Source organism: Lynx canadensis, chromosome D1 (genome assembly GCF_007474595.2).
Source record: "Lynx canadensis isolate LIC74 chromosome D1, mLynCan4.pri.v2, whole genome shotgun sequence".
Lineage (NCBI taxonomy): Eukaryota > Metazoa > Chordata > Mammalia > Carnivora > Felidae > Lynx > Lynx canadensis.
The window spans coordinates 109,909,174-109,926,087 of NC_044312.2; the positions used below are offsets into that span (position 1 = coordinate 109,909,174).

The 16,914-nt window shown below is 44.2% G+C and overlaps 1 protein-coding gene across 4 annotated transcripts; it reads right to left on the minus strand.

Annotated features, from left to right (window-relative positions):
- Positions 1-5,888: 5,888 nt before the first annotated feature.
- On the minus strand, positions 5,889-15,998 carry LOC115524882 (RNA-binding protein 4B). 4 transcript variants are annotated; one of them, XR_003972244.1, is made up of 5 exons: positions 15,866-15,998; positions 14,763-15,186; positions 9,008-9,684; positions 7,221-7,382; positions 5,889-6,494 (listed from the first exon to the last, which is right to left on the minus strand). XR_003972244.1 is itself a non-coding variant. In XM_030331637.1 (4 exons), exons 2-3 carry the CDS (start codon positions 15,172-15,174, stop codon positions 9,017-9,019), a joined length of 1,080 nt encoding a protein of 359 aa, XP_030187497.1. In that variant the 5' UTR covers positions 15,175-15,186; positions 15,866-15,998; the 3' UTR covers positions 5,889-7,382; positions 9,008-9,016. The 4 variants fall into 4 exon arrangements, 2 of the variants coding, with proteins under 2 accessions (XP_030187497.1, XP_030187498.1); XR_003972243.1 differs by having other exon boundaries at positions 5,889-6,575; XM_030331637.1 differs by having other exon boundaries at positions 5,889-7,382.
- Between the last annotated feature and the right edge of the window lie 916 nt (positions 15,999-16,914).

Below are 16,914 nucleotides of genomic sequence, written 5' to 3' on the forward strand. Positions count from 1 at the left end.
AGTTTCAGGATCAAGTATCAGAGGATCCTCCCTGTCAGCCTCTAAGAAGATGCCTCCTCCCATTTTTCCCTGCCATTGTGCCCTGCTTATGTATTTTGTACTTAACTCAGTTTCTTTGCTTATTTAGTGAACATTTTCCTCACAAAATTGCAAGCTTGGGGGAAGGGGTGGGACAGGGAATTAAATTCCCTGTGCCAGGCATTAGTGCCTGATAACATAATAGGCATTTAATAATAAATGTATATATGTAAGTATATACGTATATAAGTACATATATATATATATATATATATACACACACACACATATATATGTAAGTAAGTATATATATATATACACACACATACTTGGGATATATACTGCTTGGGATTCTCTCTCTCCCTTTCTCTCTATGCCCCTCTCCTGCTTGCACTATCTCTGTCTCTCTCAAGATAAATAAACATTAAAAGTGCCAGCCAGCATAGAACCAGACCCTGGGGGTAGGACCAGAGGATTGGGGGATGGCCACTGTTAGGGCTGGAGTTGTGTTCTATCCCATAAGAGTTCAGTCATTAAAAAGCAGAGAAGGTAGAACTGTTTGATAACCTAGAAGGGCCAGTTAGCTTTGAGATTTGGTGATCCCTAAGGGCTGAGCAGGTGGGTTGGTCTTTAGGTCTCATAGCTGGGTATGAAATTGAAGGAGGGGGAGTTGGAATCCTTGAAGGTCTCATAGCTGGGTATGAAATTGAAGGAGGGGGAGTTGGAATCCTTGAAGGACTAAAGAGCATGATGACAGCTTTCCTCCACCTTTCTGCAAGCATGCATAGCCTTCTTGATAGTTTGTCATCATAGATTTGTGTATTTGAAGGTCCACCTACTCCATTAATTCATGAGCTTCAGAAGGGGTGGAACCTTCTCTTTTGCTTGCCCACATCAGTTTTTTAAGTTTATTTGGAGGGAGAGAGTGCACACACAAGTGGGGAGGGACAGAGAGAGGGAGGGAGAATCCCAAGCAGGCTCCATTGTGTCAGTGCAGAGCCCAACATGGGGCTTAGTGCCTTTAACCATGAGATCATGACCTAAGCCGAAACCAAGAGTTGGACGCTTAACTGACTGAGCCACCCAGGGTCCCCAGTTTATTTATGGTGGGAATAGACAGTTCAGTGTTTTTTATATTTACTCCCAACAAAACCGGAAGGTTATGTTATTCCCATTTTATGATGAAATGGGCTCAGAGAGGTCAAGTAACACACCTAAGGCCACAGAAAGAGCTTGAATTTAAGTTTTTGCAGTCTAGTTCCAGAGCCCAAATTTCAGCCTTTAGTGATTGTGCAGTGGCAGTGAGAGCTCTATTGTGAGGTGCACCCAGAGTTCTGGCTTCCCTGTGGGTCCCAAGGCTCCATACCTGCCTGATGCAAGCCTCTGTCTCCAGTGCACTTTGGTTCCAGGTGGCAACGGGTGCCAGCACCGGTGTGGTCCATGGAGTGTTGGCCAATCGCCCAATTTAGGTCTCTAAAATTCTTCCTTGTGTCTATATGGAGAGGTGGAGCACAGTTCACACAACCACTGAAGCGTCCTGGCCATGCCCCAACTTGGAGGGAATACGATGGTACATGGTGGGAAGACTGCTTTCCTTAACCACTCATTTTCCTAATTCTTGTAGCCATCGCCCTGCTTCAGAGATACCAGAGCCAAGGTCAGTCCAGGGCCACTCTCGCTGGCAGTCTAGTTCACCTTGCCAAGTGAAGCAGCTTAAAATCTTCCGTTGTATCCCCTTCGTGTGGATAGGTCTACTGCTAGGACTGTGGGTCCCTTTGCAGCTGCTCTTCAGTAGCTTCTTGTGGCTTTCTGCTTTAGGAAACAAGCACTACTAGGAATCAGGAACCTTTTTTTCTCAGCATCGTGTGCCAGAGGAGCGGGGCCAAGTCATTTAACTTTTTTAAACCTCTGTTGCTTTAATTACCAGGGTAGCCAAGGATGCTACCTCATTGGGTTCTTGTGGACTAGCAGAGAGGATTGATGAGTCATCAAATCTACAGGGCTGTTGTGCAGTTTGAATTTGGCTGGGATCTTCAAAGGGCCCACAAACCTAAGGCACTACTGACTGAAATCCTCTCACCAGACCTTAACCTCTTCCCTTGTGGATTCCTAGGGCTGATCTGTCATTTCTGGTACTTCAGTTCTCCTTAGCAGAACATAGCCAAGATCTTAAGAAAGCCCTGAGAGGAATTATTCTGACAAGCTGACAGCTTTTCCTAGGAATGTATTTTTATCTCTCTTTTCCTCCTCCAAAATCTAGGGCAAGAGACTCTTTGAGGACCAGATTTGTGAGCCAAATCCTGACAAGCCATGAAGCCAATCTTGGGCAAGTTGCTTCCCTTTTCTGGGCTGCCTTGAAGCCAGCCAACCTTTTTTTGCCTTCAGACAATCTCTGTGCAGTTCATTGAGTGCTGAGAGCTTGGTATCTTTTTGTGCCGAATTGTCTGCTGCCACAGGCCTAAAGGGTAGAGCAAGGCCTTGGAGCTACAGTAGGAATTTTCTCACCAAGTAGACACTGTAACGAGTCTCTGTCTCCCCTACCACCCCAGGGAAGGTGTTGCAGTAGAAGCCAGGGAGTTCTCAGACACCACCTCGGGGAATCTGGATGCTTTTCTGGGCAGTAATATTTAAATCAGGCTAGGATTGATTTTGCTGTGTACTTGAAGTGCCTTACAGTGCTGCTACTATGGCTGGGTGTTGCTTGGATGGATTCCCAGAACCCCACATCAAATAGACTGCTCAGGAAGAAATTCATGGCGATGGAAGATCTGGGGATATTCTTCATTCTTATCCTCCACCCCCAAACTGGGCCAGGGATAGCCCCTTGGCCTTCCATCGTCCCTCCATTTTCACTGTCTGTAAATTGGTAAGTGTGTTTGTTTCAAAGGAGAGAGGTCTTAAGGCACAAATTAAGCCATAGTTTTGGTAGGATTGCATAAATAATTGCCCTTCTCTGAGTTCACACAATACTTTTACATTCCTCACAGCAATTACCATTTTCATTGTGCCATCCTCTCAGCTGAGACCTAATCTCCTCTCTCCTGCCCCTGCCCCTCAGTGGTGCCTTGTGCAAAGCCCTTAGGTTCTGGCCAACAACAGGTGCTCACCAAATGTTAGGGTGGGAGAGGCACAGCTCATTCTGTTATTTATGGGTTGATTAACCTCAGGGATTTAAACCCTACCCCTCTGCCCCTTGAATCACATGTCCTTATGAACGGTCCTTTTCCTGTTTACAAGGTATGTTTCCCCCCTTTAAGACAAAATGTCACCCTTTTTGGCTTCATGATCAGGGGACAGACTGCTGCTGTTATGTCGCATAAATTTCACATATAATAATTTACTTCTGTTCCTATCCAGAGTAATTGTGATTTTGTTTTTTAATGTTTATTTTTGAGAGCAAGCAAGAGAGCGTACAAGGAGAGGGGCAGAGAGAGGGAGAATCCCAAGCAGGTTCCACACTGCCAGTGCAGAGCCTGATGCAGTGCTTGAACTCACCGTGAGATCATGACCTGAGCCGCAGTCAAGGGTCACTCAACTGATTGAGCCACCCAGGCGCCCCCAAGAGTGATTGTTTTAAGAAGAGTGAATCTGATCCTGTTACCCCCAAACTTAAAACCCTCTAATGGCTCCCAGTTAGTCTTTTAGGATAAAGGTGAAATTCCTAAGATAGCCGGTAAGGCTCTAATGAACTGTGCCTAGAACTTCCCTCTTTAGATTCCTACTGCACTTTCTTCTGCCACAGAGCTCCCTTTTTGGTTCCTAGTGTGGGTCACACTCTTCCTGATCAGGTGCCTTCACATGAGCTGCTTCCTCACTTGGACTAGCAACTGCCAGTCCACCGCCCAATCCCCCGATCCCAATCACTGTTGTGTTTTCAGAGTGTCCTGTACTCCACCCTCCATTGTGCTTACAAAAGATGTAATTAACGTTTGTTTCTCTGCTAGGAACCACATAGGCCTCCCCTCCTTCATCACCTAAATCCTGGCTCACAGTAGGAATTCAAATCACTGATCAATGAATTCAGGTGCTTTTATTGTGAGAGGTTTCGTGGGACTCTGAAATGGTCTATAGTGAGAAATTTGGTCTTTGGATAAAAGGGATTTTGTGTCCACAACATGCAATTTCTCATGGTAATAACAGATTTAGAAATACATTTGTTCCTACTAAACAGTCCTCACATTGGCTGGAAACCAACCCCTTTCCCAGTATGTTATTCCGGTGCAGTGAAAGGACTTTTTAAAGGAAAAATATTTTGTATGATTGTGCAAGGCGTTTCCCCCTCCTTACATAGCTTATTTTATCATTGAAACTGTGCTGTCCAGTAGCAGCCACTAGCCACCGTGCATAATTATAAAATAAAAAAACTGGTTTCTCAGCTTCACTAGTCACATTCAAGTTCTTAACAGCCACATGTAGCTAATGGCTATAAATTGAGGATAGCACAGATGTAGAACACTTCCAACACTGCCAAGATTTTATTGGACAGAGTTGGTGTAGAACTTTTGCCAATGCTGGGTTTTGGGGTTTTTTTTTTTTGGTTTGATCTGTCAGGGAGATAGAAATCAAGGTATGTTAAACTGTTACATTAAAAGTTCCCACACACCCAAAGCACACAGGGAGGACCTGACATTTTGATGAGCTCAACAAAACCTGTACATACTTATCTTTGTTCGGCCTGGTACCTTGTACATGAATTACAAGGAATCCCAGTATCTCTGCCTTTTTTAAAAATGTAAAACGGATAACCCTGCCTCCTTAGGGAATGCTGAAGCTAACACGGGCCTCGTGTACTTTTAGCACTTGGTTGCAGTGGTGCACGGACAGGTTAGTATCTCCAGACTGTTGTATCCTACCCCTAAAAAATCGGGAAATTTTGCTCTAAAATTCACAGGTAGTCAGAATTTACACACCAGCATTTCCATCTAGGCTGCAATAAATAAAGCTTAAGTAGCATTGGATCCATCACTAAACTTGCTTTTCTGGGGACCTAAGCAACGTCCATAAATCTTTTTTTTTTTTTTTTTTTAAATTTTTTTTTTTTTTCAACGTTTATTTATTTTTGGGACAGAGAGAGACAGAGCATGAATGGGGGAGGGGCAGAGAGAGAGGGAGACACAGAACCGGAAACAGGCTCCAGGCTCTGAGCCATCAGCCCAGAGCCCGACGCGGGGCTCGAACTCACGGACCGCGAGATCGTGACCTGGCTGAAGTCGGACGCTTAACCGACTGCGCCACCCAGGCGCCCCAATAAATCTTTTAAAAAATTATAGACATGTTTAATTGCAGGATGTTGTCCCTTCTGATCATTAATACCCTACTTGCTTTTCTGCTCAAAATATGACCTGTTCTCCCTTTTTGGTCTCATAACTATTATTCACTTTAGGCAAAGTCTAATCCTAGCAGAATATTAATACCATAGGAAGTGAGACTTGAGTAGTTTTAAGTGAATTTAATTGAACATATGAAGTCAAATAGAGTCAACCTGATGTCCTTGGAGATATTCTGGCTTATTTTTTCCTGGTAAAGCATTCTAATCTGAGTTTGCTAACCTGTAAAGTGAAAAGAGCAACTCTTAATTATTTAGACAGAAGGAACCCGACCATATGCAGTAGCATACTTGTCAATGTCTCAAGATGCTGGCTAACTTTTCTTCACCCATTACTGACTGAGGCCACATTACCTAGACCGCACCAAACCCCTCCTTCTACATCTAAATTTCAGGCAATTACTCATTTGAATTTTGTAGTTTGAGCACAACTAAGAAAGAACCAGAAGATACAAGAGCCAGAAGATACTGGTAGTAAATAACAGTAGTAAATAACTGGTAGTAAATAACAGTATATAACACAACAGTAAATAACACAAAAAGGTACTTAAGTGTTAGAAACGTTTATTTGTCAAAATATTAAAAAAAAAAAGTGGGAGGAGTGGAATAAAACAAGGCTAAATTTCAGCTAATGCTGTACCACGATCACAGGTCAGACATAAAAAAACAAAACAAACAAAACAACCCCCCTCCCCCAAAACCCCAATGGTCCTAGCAGTTTCAGAAGATTAGCTTCAATGTTAGAGTCCAGAGCTAACAGAGAAGAGTAAAAGGTCGCTTGCCACTACATGGTCATTTTAAAGGGAAAGGAGATGTTGCAGGTAGACAGGGAGAAGGGTTCAACTCCTAAGGAAAGCAAGATAAGAGGGGTTCCACTGTACAGGAAAAAGGGGATGCCAGCATAATCCTTACCTAGGGCTGCTCAGAGGCTGAGAATATAAGGAATAGAGTGAAAGGCTACAGAGACTAGTATCAGGAGGAAAGAAAAGTCAACTTAGAAGAATTAAATTAAGAAAGAAAACATAGTTGGTCACAAACTCCTTTGTTTACTGAAACATGAAGCAATGGAAACATCCCGGCAAAGGGGACCGCGCGGAGCAAGTTCTCATATATGACCGCAGCCCGAGGGTTCAGTCCGCAATTATCCTACCTGAAAGAGAGCACAACACAAGAGGCTTACACAATGCCTGGAGAGCAGCTTGGCTCCGAGCACAAGGGCCCTGGTCCCGTCCTGTATTCCAGGGGGAAAAGAACAAAGAACAAAACAAAACCAAGTCAGACTGGATCAAACTTACATCCCATGTAATTACCAAGGACTCTACTTCTAGTTATATATATAGAATTAGAAGCAATCTATCTGGCAGACTGCTGTGTTGGTGATAAAATACATCTTTTCCACTCTCTTACCATCTTTTAGTCAAGACAACCTCTGTGATACAAGGCTACTGTCACTGCAACAAAGGGCATACATAGATATTATCCAAAACCATAATTTAATTTTTAGGTCCAGAAAAAAGCAGAAGATGCCAAGATCTCAAATATGGCCAACTGTACTACTCTAAATTTGTTTCGCTTTACTCTTTCATAAGTAAACAAGTTTCATAAACAGCAATCACAAAGCGTATCAAGGAATGGTTCATTCACCCTCCAACATGTCATACTGTCACACATTTAGAGCCATAATTCCAGGAGTTCCCCTAATTGATCACATCTCCCTTACCAAATCAAAGGAAGAAATCCTAAAATTCCCTAATTCTTCCATTGATGATGGGAACTCCAGACACCAATGGCTGGGGGAGAAAAGAAGTTAACTCACACCAAGTTCCTCTACTTATTACAGACAAAGGGCCAAATCTTGGTCTTGATCTGTACCAACCGACTTCAAAAGTTGTGACGTTCTTGAATCAGTTCTGCTAGGGTGAGACCCAAATTCAGATCCCCAACAGTTCTGGAGTATTTCATCCTGGCAGCCTCATTAACATCAGGCTCCTGGGACTGCAACCAACTCAGGGTTATTCAGCCCATTTGAGGTTCACACCTGGAAGGTAAGTTTCTTTAAAAGTCATCACTAAAAAGAGGTTAGTTGAACAACCACTGCTTGCAGTCAAAATTCACTTTAAAATACCTTAACGATACCCTTTTAAGACCATAGTACACTAATTTAACTTTGAAACACATATGAGAAAAACAGAAGTCATCTGGTAGATGATACCACCTTTAGAGAAATACCCTGCTTCATGGCAGATCCTGCTGCATTAAAAGTAAAAATTAAGGCAAGCTACACAAGGTATAAGATAAGATTACTACACGCACATGAAGATACACCACTACACAGTGGTCTCAGGAGATCCCAGTCGTGTCATGGTCACACAGGGTATAATTCATCAGAGGTTCAAAGCATCATTTGCTTCTCACTACATAAAAGGGCAAATTCCTATTGCTTTATTTTCTTCTACACATATATTTACCAACAGGGTAAGTTAGGAACCCTGGAAACTCAGCGGTAACTCCATTTGACCTCTCGGGTAGGCTTCCAATTCAAGTGATGCTTGATTTGAAAGTACAAGGAAAACCATGAGAACAGAAGTTGTCGTGATGCCACTTCCACTCAGATGAAGAGATTTATCAATCTCTAGATACTACTGCTAATTATTCTTGACATTCCAACATCTTTGGCATACCTTGTCTAAAGTAGGAAAAATTAAATTTCTAGGGGCACCACCAGTGGGATTTTATACCCGTTAGAAAATTACCTATTCTACCTAGTTCCTTATAGGTTCCTCTTGAACACAAACCAAAAACTGCTAGAAGAAATGAGAAGTGTTGGGGTTCTACACGATAGTAACACAGACTCTGCAGAAACAGGGCTTAAAGTGCCCACACAGAAGACGACGCTCTGGATTACCAATAAGGAAAGGACTCCATGGGACAGTGGCATCAAAACATTTTGCTTTCAAGGGTCTTAGAACTAATAAACACCTGAAATTTATAGATCTTTATTTGGCTTATAGCTCTAGGATATTAGAAGAGCTTCCTCTGATAAAGGCTAATGACCTAAGTAGTAGTTTTGTTGGCAAGTGAGAAGTCTAAAGTTGTAGTTAAAATTCTCACTGTGACATTCATTCGTAACTCCTGAACCCGTGCTCTTCAGCTTAGACCACAGTGACTTTCATGGTGGAAAGAGAGTCATTTTGGAGTCAGCAAGGCCTGAGTTTGAACTCTACCTCTCAATTGTCAGATGACCTCAAAGTACTTAACCTCTCTGAGCCTTTGTTCCCTGCTCTGTAAAAGAGAAAACATCTTAAAGGCTTATTGTGTAGCTTCAATAATATAATGTACAAAGAGGGGACTCAACAAATGTTCTCTTAACTACATTCTGTAACCCAGATTGCTTACGCTTGATTAAATAATATTCGCACTGAGTTTGTTGTTCTCTCAGAAGGAAAAAGTTGGTTGGGAGTCGTACACTAAAAAACCTCAAGAGGCCAAATGAACCTCTGGCCTAAGCTAGAGAAATATTTAAAACTACTACTATGTAATTTATACCACTTGGAGACTGTCCTGACAGCAAACAAACAGGTGGCTTTAGCCTCCTCCATGCAGCACAGGTCTCTTTCAAGGAAACAAAATAGAGTCTCTTAACCACACCCACCCCACTCTCACCTCCAGTTTTTAAAAGGCTGAGTACCGCGCTCGGTCCACATACTGCTCCCGCTCATACCGGGCCATGTCATACAGAGAATTCCGTGCAGCTGCTGAAGCCTGAGACAGCTCACTCTCTGGCCCATAACCGTAGCCCTCTCCAACTGTGGGGAGCACAGCTGCAGCACGACGCAGGGGGCTCCGGTCCCTTCCATAATAGGAGGAACTGTTGGCAGCAGCAGCAGCCATAGCAGCCGAAGTGGCAGCAGCACCTGAGTTCGGCAACAGGTGTCTGTCGTAGGGATCAACAGAAGTGGAGTTGAGGTGACTGGTCACAGCTGTGCTCTGGACTTGAGGCAGATGGGACATGGTCTGCTCCGCGTAGTTGTACGCAGAAGCTGCTGCCGCCGCTGCCACTGCCTCGTAAGAGCGGACCCGATAACGCTTATAGTAGTCGAGTGCTCCATATGCATCGTTGTAATACATGGATTCCCCGTAGCCCATGGTGTAAGGCGTGCGCACTGCTCCATACTGTTCATTATACTGCTCGGTAAAGTCCGCCACACGGCCTGTACGATCTACTGGACACTCTTTGGACCAGTGCCCCTCTTTCCCACACCGATAGCAGCCACTCTGGTCTCCCATCCCAGGGGCAGTCCGAAGCCGGCTGGTGGACAACTGCACGTGCATTCTTTTGCCTTGAGAAAATAGATGTAAGAAGACTTATTATAACTCAATGACATTCTTTAATCCTCCCCAAAACGAAAGTAAACTAGTTGGTCTAAGACACACATACATACACACACTCCTGCAACCCTATTTCAGCAATTCCCTCCAAAAGATGAAGTTACTTTTCAATATAGATGACAGCTAGGACCTTTGAGTTCTCTGAGATCAGTCAATACTTTATACTTACACCAGGTTGACCAGATTCCCTCCTACTTCTGTGTCCACAACTTTCCCTTCCTTCCCCCTCTCCCCCCAACACAGAAACTGAGAAACTTTTCAGTTCAGCACTTTTCACTGCTAAGATTGATTATAACTGTAACGATTCAAGACCTGCCATTTCTTCCAAATCAGACAGCCAACAACACCTCAGTTATGCCAGATTTGAAAAGCATCTTACCAACCTCTCACTGATTTACTCAGGGCAATACAAGGCCTGAGCATTTAACTGCAGCTTAAAAACCACAGCGATCTTCTGTCCATCTTGTTTCGTCCAGCCATTTTTGCAGATGTCACCAGAAGGCTATGTTGGGTACACAAATCATACCTGGCTCATCATCTGCTTCACCTCCAGTACCTCTAGGAGTTGTAAGACCCTCCAGATTTCAACCCCACCCCACATTTTTCAGCAAGGGTGAATCCATGCCTACCGTGAAAAAGAAAACTTGACCAAGGTCTCTCAACAGCAAAAATTAGAAAGATACTGAAACAGTTCTGGTTTCTTCGGGACAATGTGTTCCCATGTAATGGAATGACCAGCATTTCATCCTGCAGTGTAGCTTACAATCTTCACAGGGGATTATCTACTTCTTAGAAAAATGCAGCATTTACCTACAGGTCTCTCTGGACACCCATACAAACAAGCACCATCCATTCCTCCAGGAAATGACCAGCACCAGGAACAGCTAAGAGAAGAAACAATCTTTGCCCAGGGCTTATGTACCACCATGCCCAGGGACCCTTACTGATGAAAGCATCCAAGGTCTTTAAAAGCAGTTTGAGGAAAGGATTATTTTTGGCAGTATTTAGTGCCAAACTGCCTAAGACTTTGGAGATAAAGTCAGTTACTTCTCAAATCGTGGCCAAAAGGCAGCCACTGGAGGCAGAGAACAGGGGCTTCGCGTCACTCTTAAAGGCTGCTCGGAACAAATCCCCCCTCCACGATCAGCAAGTTGCTCTCTCTTTAACAGACCTTGTTCTGGATGCAGCTATGCGGATAGGAGGCCTCGTGCTCCACCATACCGTTGGAAACAGCCCGATTCAGGACGGCAGCCAGAACAGCGCCATGCACTGACCCTGAGAGGGGAGCGGGTTAGTGCGGTAACATCACTTTAGTCAAACTCAGTTCCGCCCAGTGTCTAAGATTCATACCACCCCAGTTTCTAGTACTTGCCGCCTCCAAGTTAAAACCTTTTCTTTAGCAGAAACAAAAGTGCTCAGGTTTTTCTTCTAGCTGCCGGCAGAGACGCAGCATCCACCATCACCACTGAGAGTCAACAGATGCCAAATGGCAGTCATTCTCCGAAAGCAGCATTTAGCGACCCATTGCTTTCAGAGATTTAAATACTCCCATTCTAATTCTGAGACGTTATTAAGGACCCTGGGCTAACTATGTTTAGAACAGAAATACGGATTCTTTTTTGCTCCAATTTATATCCCAAACGTAGTTCCCTATGACTTAGACTGGAAGACACAAGGTACTTGGTTTTCAAACATGCATGGTGACATGAACCTGTGTGACAGACACAAACTGCTCCAATTCTGAAGTTCGAGTAACCATGCCAATCTAAAAAGTAGCCAATTGAGAGACCTAAAAGCACATTAAAAGAATTTTTTTCTTGAGAAACAAAACTCAGTAATTTTTGCTTGATGTTTCTATTACTACACCCAGTCTTCATTCCTGTTTTATTGAGTAGAACTCATAAATTTATAAACATCTATGGCAAAATCTACCTCTGTAGTAGCTGTGAAAAGGATTCAGGTAAAATATTTTTTTAACCAGCATTGAAAGATCTGAATAGAAGTGATAGGTTTTTTTTCCACAATGTTCCAAAGGTTGTAAAACTAGGGTTTTAAGTCCCCTAAAGTTCTTATAGTTGAAAAATACTGCGCTTCTCTATTACTTTAAGGAACCAAGGCAAAGAATGTCGAAAGATTAAATTCTACCACTACTACACTTGGAGAAGCCAAAAACTTAAAAGATTTTCTGAGACCTCCAAAAGTCACTGAAATATGCTGCCAACGTTTCCCAGAAAACCAACCTAATAGAGGTGTTTTCTTCTGAAAACTGGAACAGAAAAGATTATTAAAATCCTGAGAGATGGGCCACTTGGGGTCCTAAACACTGAGCTCCTATCCCGTGCCTGGACCCAGAGAAGGCTGGGTGTGTAGCTGACCCACAACGGTACTCCAGCTTAGTGCTTGTTTACGTGTTGGGGGAGGAGGGGAACAAGACACCTGAACTCATGCATCATTCCCAATTCAGCTGCTTCATCATTCCCAATTCCCGTTCACTGCTACACGTGGAGAGGAAACAGGTCCTGAAAGACCCAGGTAACTGAGGTTCCGCTGTTTCCTTTCTTAAGTCCCGAACGCAGAAGCCTAAATGGCAGCTATTAACATATAAAGGTTCAAAAGATGTTCAAAATGGCCCTCTTTTAAGAGGCCAAGTTCATTAGCAGTTGACTAAAAAAAGGCTTTATCAAAAAATGTGACAAATTGGTATGTAGATTATATTTTCTTTAAAACCCTTAACATATTATCCAATGCTAAACTTTCTCTTGTCATCTGGAAAAAAAAAAAAAAGAGCTGGTTATAAAAATGTCTATATATATAACTCGGAGTGGAGTCCTTTCTCCAGAGAAGCCAGGGTAAGAACATGAAAACCAAATAAAGGATTTTTCTTTTCCAATAATGACGTTTTAAACAATTCATGGATCACCATTACTCAAACACCCACTTCCTAGAGTAATTAAACCTGGTTTATTAAAACACACGCTCTTCCCAAGCCAGTGCCCCCCAATTAACTGACTTCTGTACGCATATTTTGCCCTTATCTTTTTACTCAATCATATATTAAAAAGGTAAGGACATGGAGTATTACACTACTAGGATATCTTTGCAGAATTTGTACCCGGCTTTAACTGCATTCTTTACATGTTGCTACCTGTCAAGAGAGAACCCCCCCCCCATTCTTTCCAAACACTGTCCAGTCATGTTCTTGTCTCAAGTGAAAATAATTAAGAATATTTTTAAAGCTGTCTAAAGGGCAACAGCTTTCCAAAATAATAAAAGAAAAACAAATAAAATAGGTAAATGAGTAAAGCTTAACTATCAAATTATAAATCAGTTTCTAACCATAATGGAAACACACTCATTGTAGCAGACAACACTCACCTTTCACCCTATAGTGCTTTACTGTGAAAACATTTTCACATCTATTACCTCATCCTAGCCTCACTACCATCCTGTGAGGGAGGTACTGCAGGGATCATTAATTCTATTTTGTTAAGTGGGGAAAACGAAGCACAGAGAGGTTAAAACACTTGGCCAAAGTCACACAACTAGTTAACGGTAGCAAGTTATCTGTGACTTTCACCCTATACCACAGAGATGACCTAAAGGCCAGGGCACCACTGGCTGAGGCCAGAGCGACGTGATGCACCCTATTTGCAATCTACACTATCTGCAAACTTTCTTACCCTTTTCTGGTCAACTTTTCCTTGTCTCCCATTTCTTTTCTCACTGTTTTCTAGGTTTAGCAGAGGACACTTAAATACTTCTCAACAAATCTTTTAGCGGCACTCAGAAAAAATGGTGTTAATTTATGAACCTGGAAAGTGGCTGTAAATGTGTGGCCCAAGATGATACTGTCAACAGAAAACTTCTTGTGGAACAGCACTCTCCAACAAAACTTTCTATGAGAGAAATGTTCTGTATTTACACTAATTCAGTCACCACTAGCCAGCCTCATGTGACTTCTGAGTGCTTCAAATGTGTGCGGTACAACTGAGAAAATGAATTTTTAAATTTATTTAATAGCCACATGTGCCTAGTGGCTACATTAGCACAGCTGCAGAGTCTTCAGACAACCTCAAGGTATTAATAAGAACAGAGGTACCTTTACAACTGGTAAAATTAGGGGCGCCTGAGTGGCTCAGTTGGTTAAGTGCCCAACTCTTGATTTCGGTTCAGGTCATGATCTCATGGTTCGGGGGTTCAAGCCCCACATCTGGCTGACCCTGCAGAGCCTGCTTGGGATCCTCTCTCTGCCCCTCCCCCACCCACACTTGCTCACTCTCTCTCAAAATAAATAAATAGACTTAAAAAAAAAATTACACAATACACTCTACAACACCCTTACTGGGACCTCTCAGAAGCAAGACCATCACCTCATTCAACCTAATATTTTTAAAAATTTCCTCTATTTTTCCATTAAATAATAGTAGGCCGAAGAGAATAGTCCAATGGCATGGTTTTTGACCCTGCTTGTACAGTTCACAGACCGAATATATTTGAGCACTCAAAAGATACTCCCCCAAATCCAGGTTTACCATCTAGATTTTTAACATAGGGATCTCTCTAGATGTCTCTGTTCCTCTTTCCTACAACAACCTATCACCCAAGGCAGTAAAGAGTACAAAATCCTAGGCATTTAAACTCTCAAAGATAAGGCTTCCTGAATATAACAAAAGAAGCAGGTAATCCACAGACTTTTATCCTCCTTTCTCACATGAGGTGCTCATTTGCCCAGGCAGAGTAAACTTCCAGCAGAACTCAGATAAATGAAGACTGTGGGATAAAGTAACCCACAGTCTGTGATTCTATACAGCTGCGGAGGAACATCTTGGCAAATACATCTGAAAAGGGGAAGTGTTTGCTTCTCCCAAGAGTAAACCGTACTTAAGAGTGGTAAACATGCAATCTATTATATCCGCCAAAATAGAATTGAAGACACCACCCTGCCAGCCACGTGGTCCTGCATTCTTATCTCTGTCTTGACCTAGACCCCACTACTCAGTTCTGCCACCCAGATCCCAGAGCAGTTCACCTTGAAACTCTGTGTTGTCAAGGCCCCTGATGGCCTCCACTGCATCCTCTGCCCTCTCCATGTGCACGAAGGCATAATCTTTCACGATGTCACATTCGATGACTGGACCATATTCCTCAAACTTGGCGCGAAGCTCTTGGTTGGTACAAGTAGGACTGATGTTGCCCACATGCAACTTGGTGGAGGCTTTGCTCTTATTCTTGCTGGCTTCCACATTGATGTTCACCCCATGCAGCTTGTAGTGGTGCAGGTTGCGTATGGCATCCTCGGCCGCCGTCTTGTCCTCTATGTGCACAAAGCCGTAGTTCTTAATGATGTCACATTCCAGCACCTTCCCATACTGCTCGAAGAGTGAGCGGATCTCCTGCTCTGTGGCCTCCCGGGGCAGATTTCCGATGAACAGCTTCACCATCCTGACAAGAGCCTGGGAGGGAAGAAACAAGATTTCCAAAAGTTAGGGGTGGAGTGGGGAATTCCAGTGCATTGCATTTGGTTTAGCCCTCCAAAGAAGTTCTTGGCACCTTCAAGATTCATATAAACGTTCACATAAACGTTCATTATTTTTTCACTAGAGGGGAAAGGTTTGTACTTAGGGGTAGTGTGAGATGTGACACACAAACAGGAGGTCGGGGGTCAGCATGCATGGCATAGTCTATCTCCGTGAAACGAGGAGCATTTAAATAACAGGGTTGGCTGTTTTATGTCTTAAAATACTGTTTGGGGAGGGCAGGAAAGAGCTCAAGAAAGGGACAAGAGGCATGTTATCTTGAGTGACCCCGGTAACGAGGTTTTGGAGGGAAATCTGTGCACGTCTCCTCCGGGCGGTAATACCTTCAAAGACACTCTAAGAATAAAGAGGCTTCCTTGGCCCCAATCTCGTACTCCCCCAGCGACCCAACCTCCAGTTCTTACGCCCCAACAAAGACTAGACTCAACCCGACCCCTGCCCCGCCCCCTCCGGAGACCCGGCCCCGCCTCCTCCCGTTGTCTTCCCCGGACCTCCCGCAGCCAGAGAAACCCAAACCTTGTTCAAGCCCCGTTCGCCAGAGGCCCAGCCCGGCCCACCCCCGGGCTCCCCACAAACCCACAAGACCCACTCGCACCTCCGGGTGGCGGCGGCGGTGGCGGCGGCTCCAGCGTCAGAGAGAACCCTACAAAATGGCGACGGCCGCTCGAGCCTCGGCGCGACCGGGCCCTTTCTCGCGCGCCAGCTCACGCACGCGCGAGTGCGCTCTGCCTCCTTCCCCTCCCCCTCGCGGGAGCCGGGCGGCCAATCCCGCAGCCGCATACAAATGGCTGCCTCAGGCTAGGCTCCCAGCCGCCCTGACACGAGGGCGGGGCCAACTGGTGACGTCGCTGCGGAGCGGAAGCCAGTCCGCCCCCAGCCCCGGCTAGCCAATCAGTACCTTGGAAGCGGGGTTGAGGGGAGGGTCGGAGCTCAAGCGTCAGAAGGGCTCCGGACGCAACCATTGCCTTGGTGTAATCGGAAGCCTCGGATGTCGCTAATCATCACAATGGGTCGTGCTATTGGGGGGTGGGGGCGGGTAGCTGATGACAAAGGGTTATCTCACTGGGTCCTCTAAACAGGGGTTTCTTACCGGGCTGGCCAACCTCTTTGGTAGCTTGGGATAACATTTTAGAAACAAGGAAGCATTTTAAGCGTTTTAAGCAAACGTAGTCAATTTTTGTAGAGCTTTAAGTATAACAATATAACTTAGTTTTTTTCACTGCAAACATGTTATCCGCTGGTGAGGAAAGAGAACGAAAGATGGCAGAGCTGGGATAGCTCTATGAGGCATTGTTACCCAGGCTACGTTTATCAGTAACGTTTTGTTTGCTCATATACATGTGTCGGCTGGTTTTCTTTAGGTAGGGTATTAACTCTGATGTGTGTCCTTCACGGTCCCTGGTCCGTGGTGAACACACCAAAAGAATACTTGGTGCAGAGGCCCAGAGAAATTCCTTGTTTGGACTGAGGGAAGGGGTGAGAAAGGGTCTCCAAGTCCACACCAAGCTGCTGGAGGTCTAGGCAACTGTGACTCCTCAGCACTTTCTAGCATTCAAAATTCAGCTGTAGTCCAAGGGCACCTCCTGGTGGCAAAAGAGAAGCTATTTAAGTGGATTACTCACTGTCATCCTTGAACAAAGAATA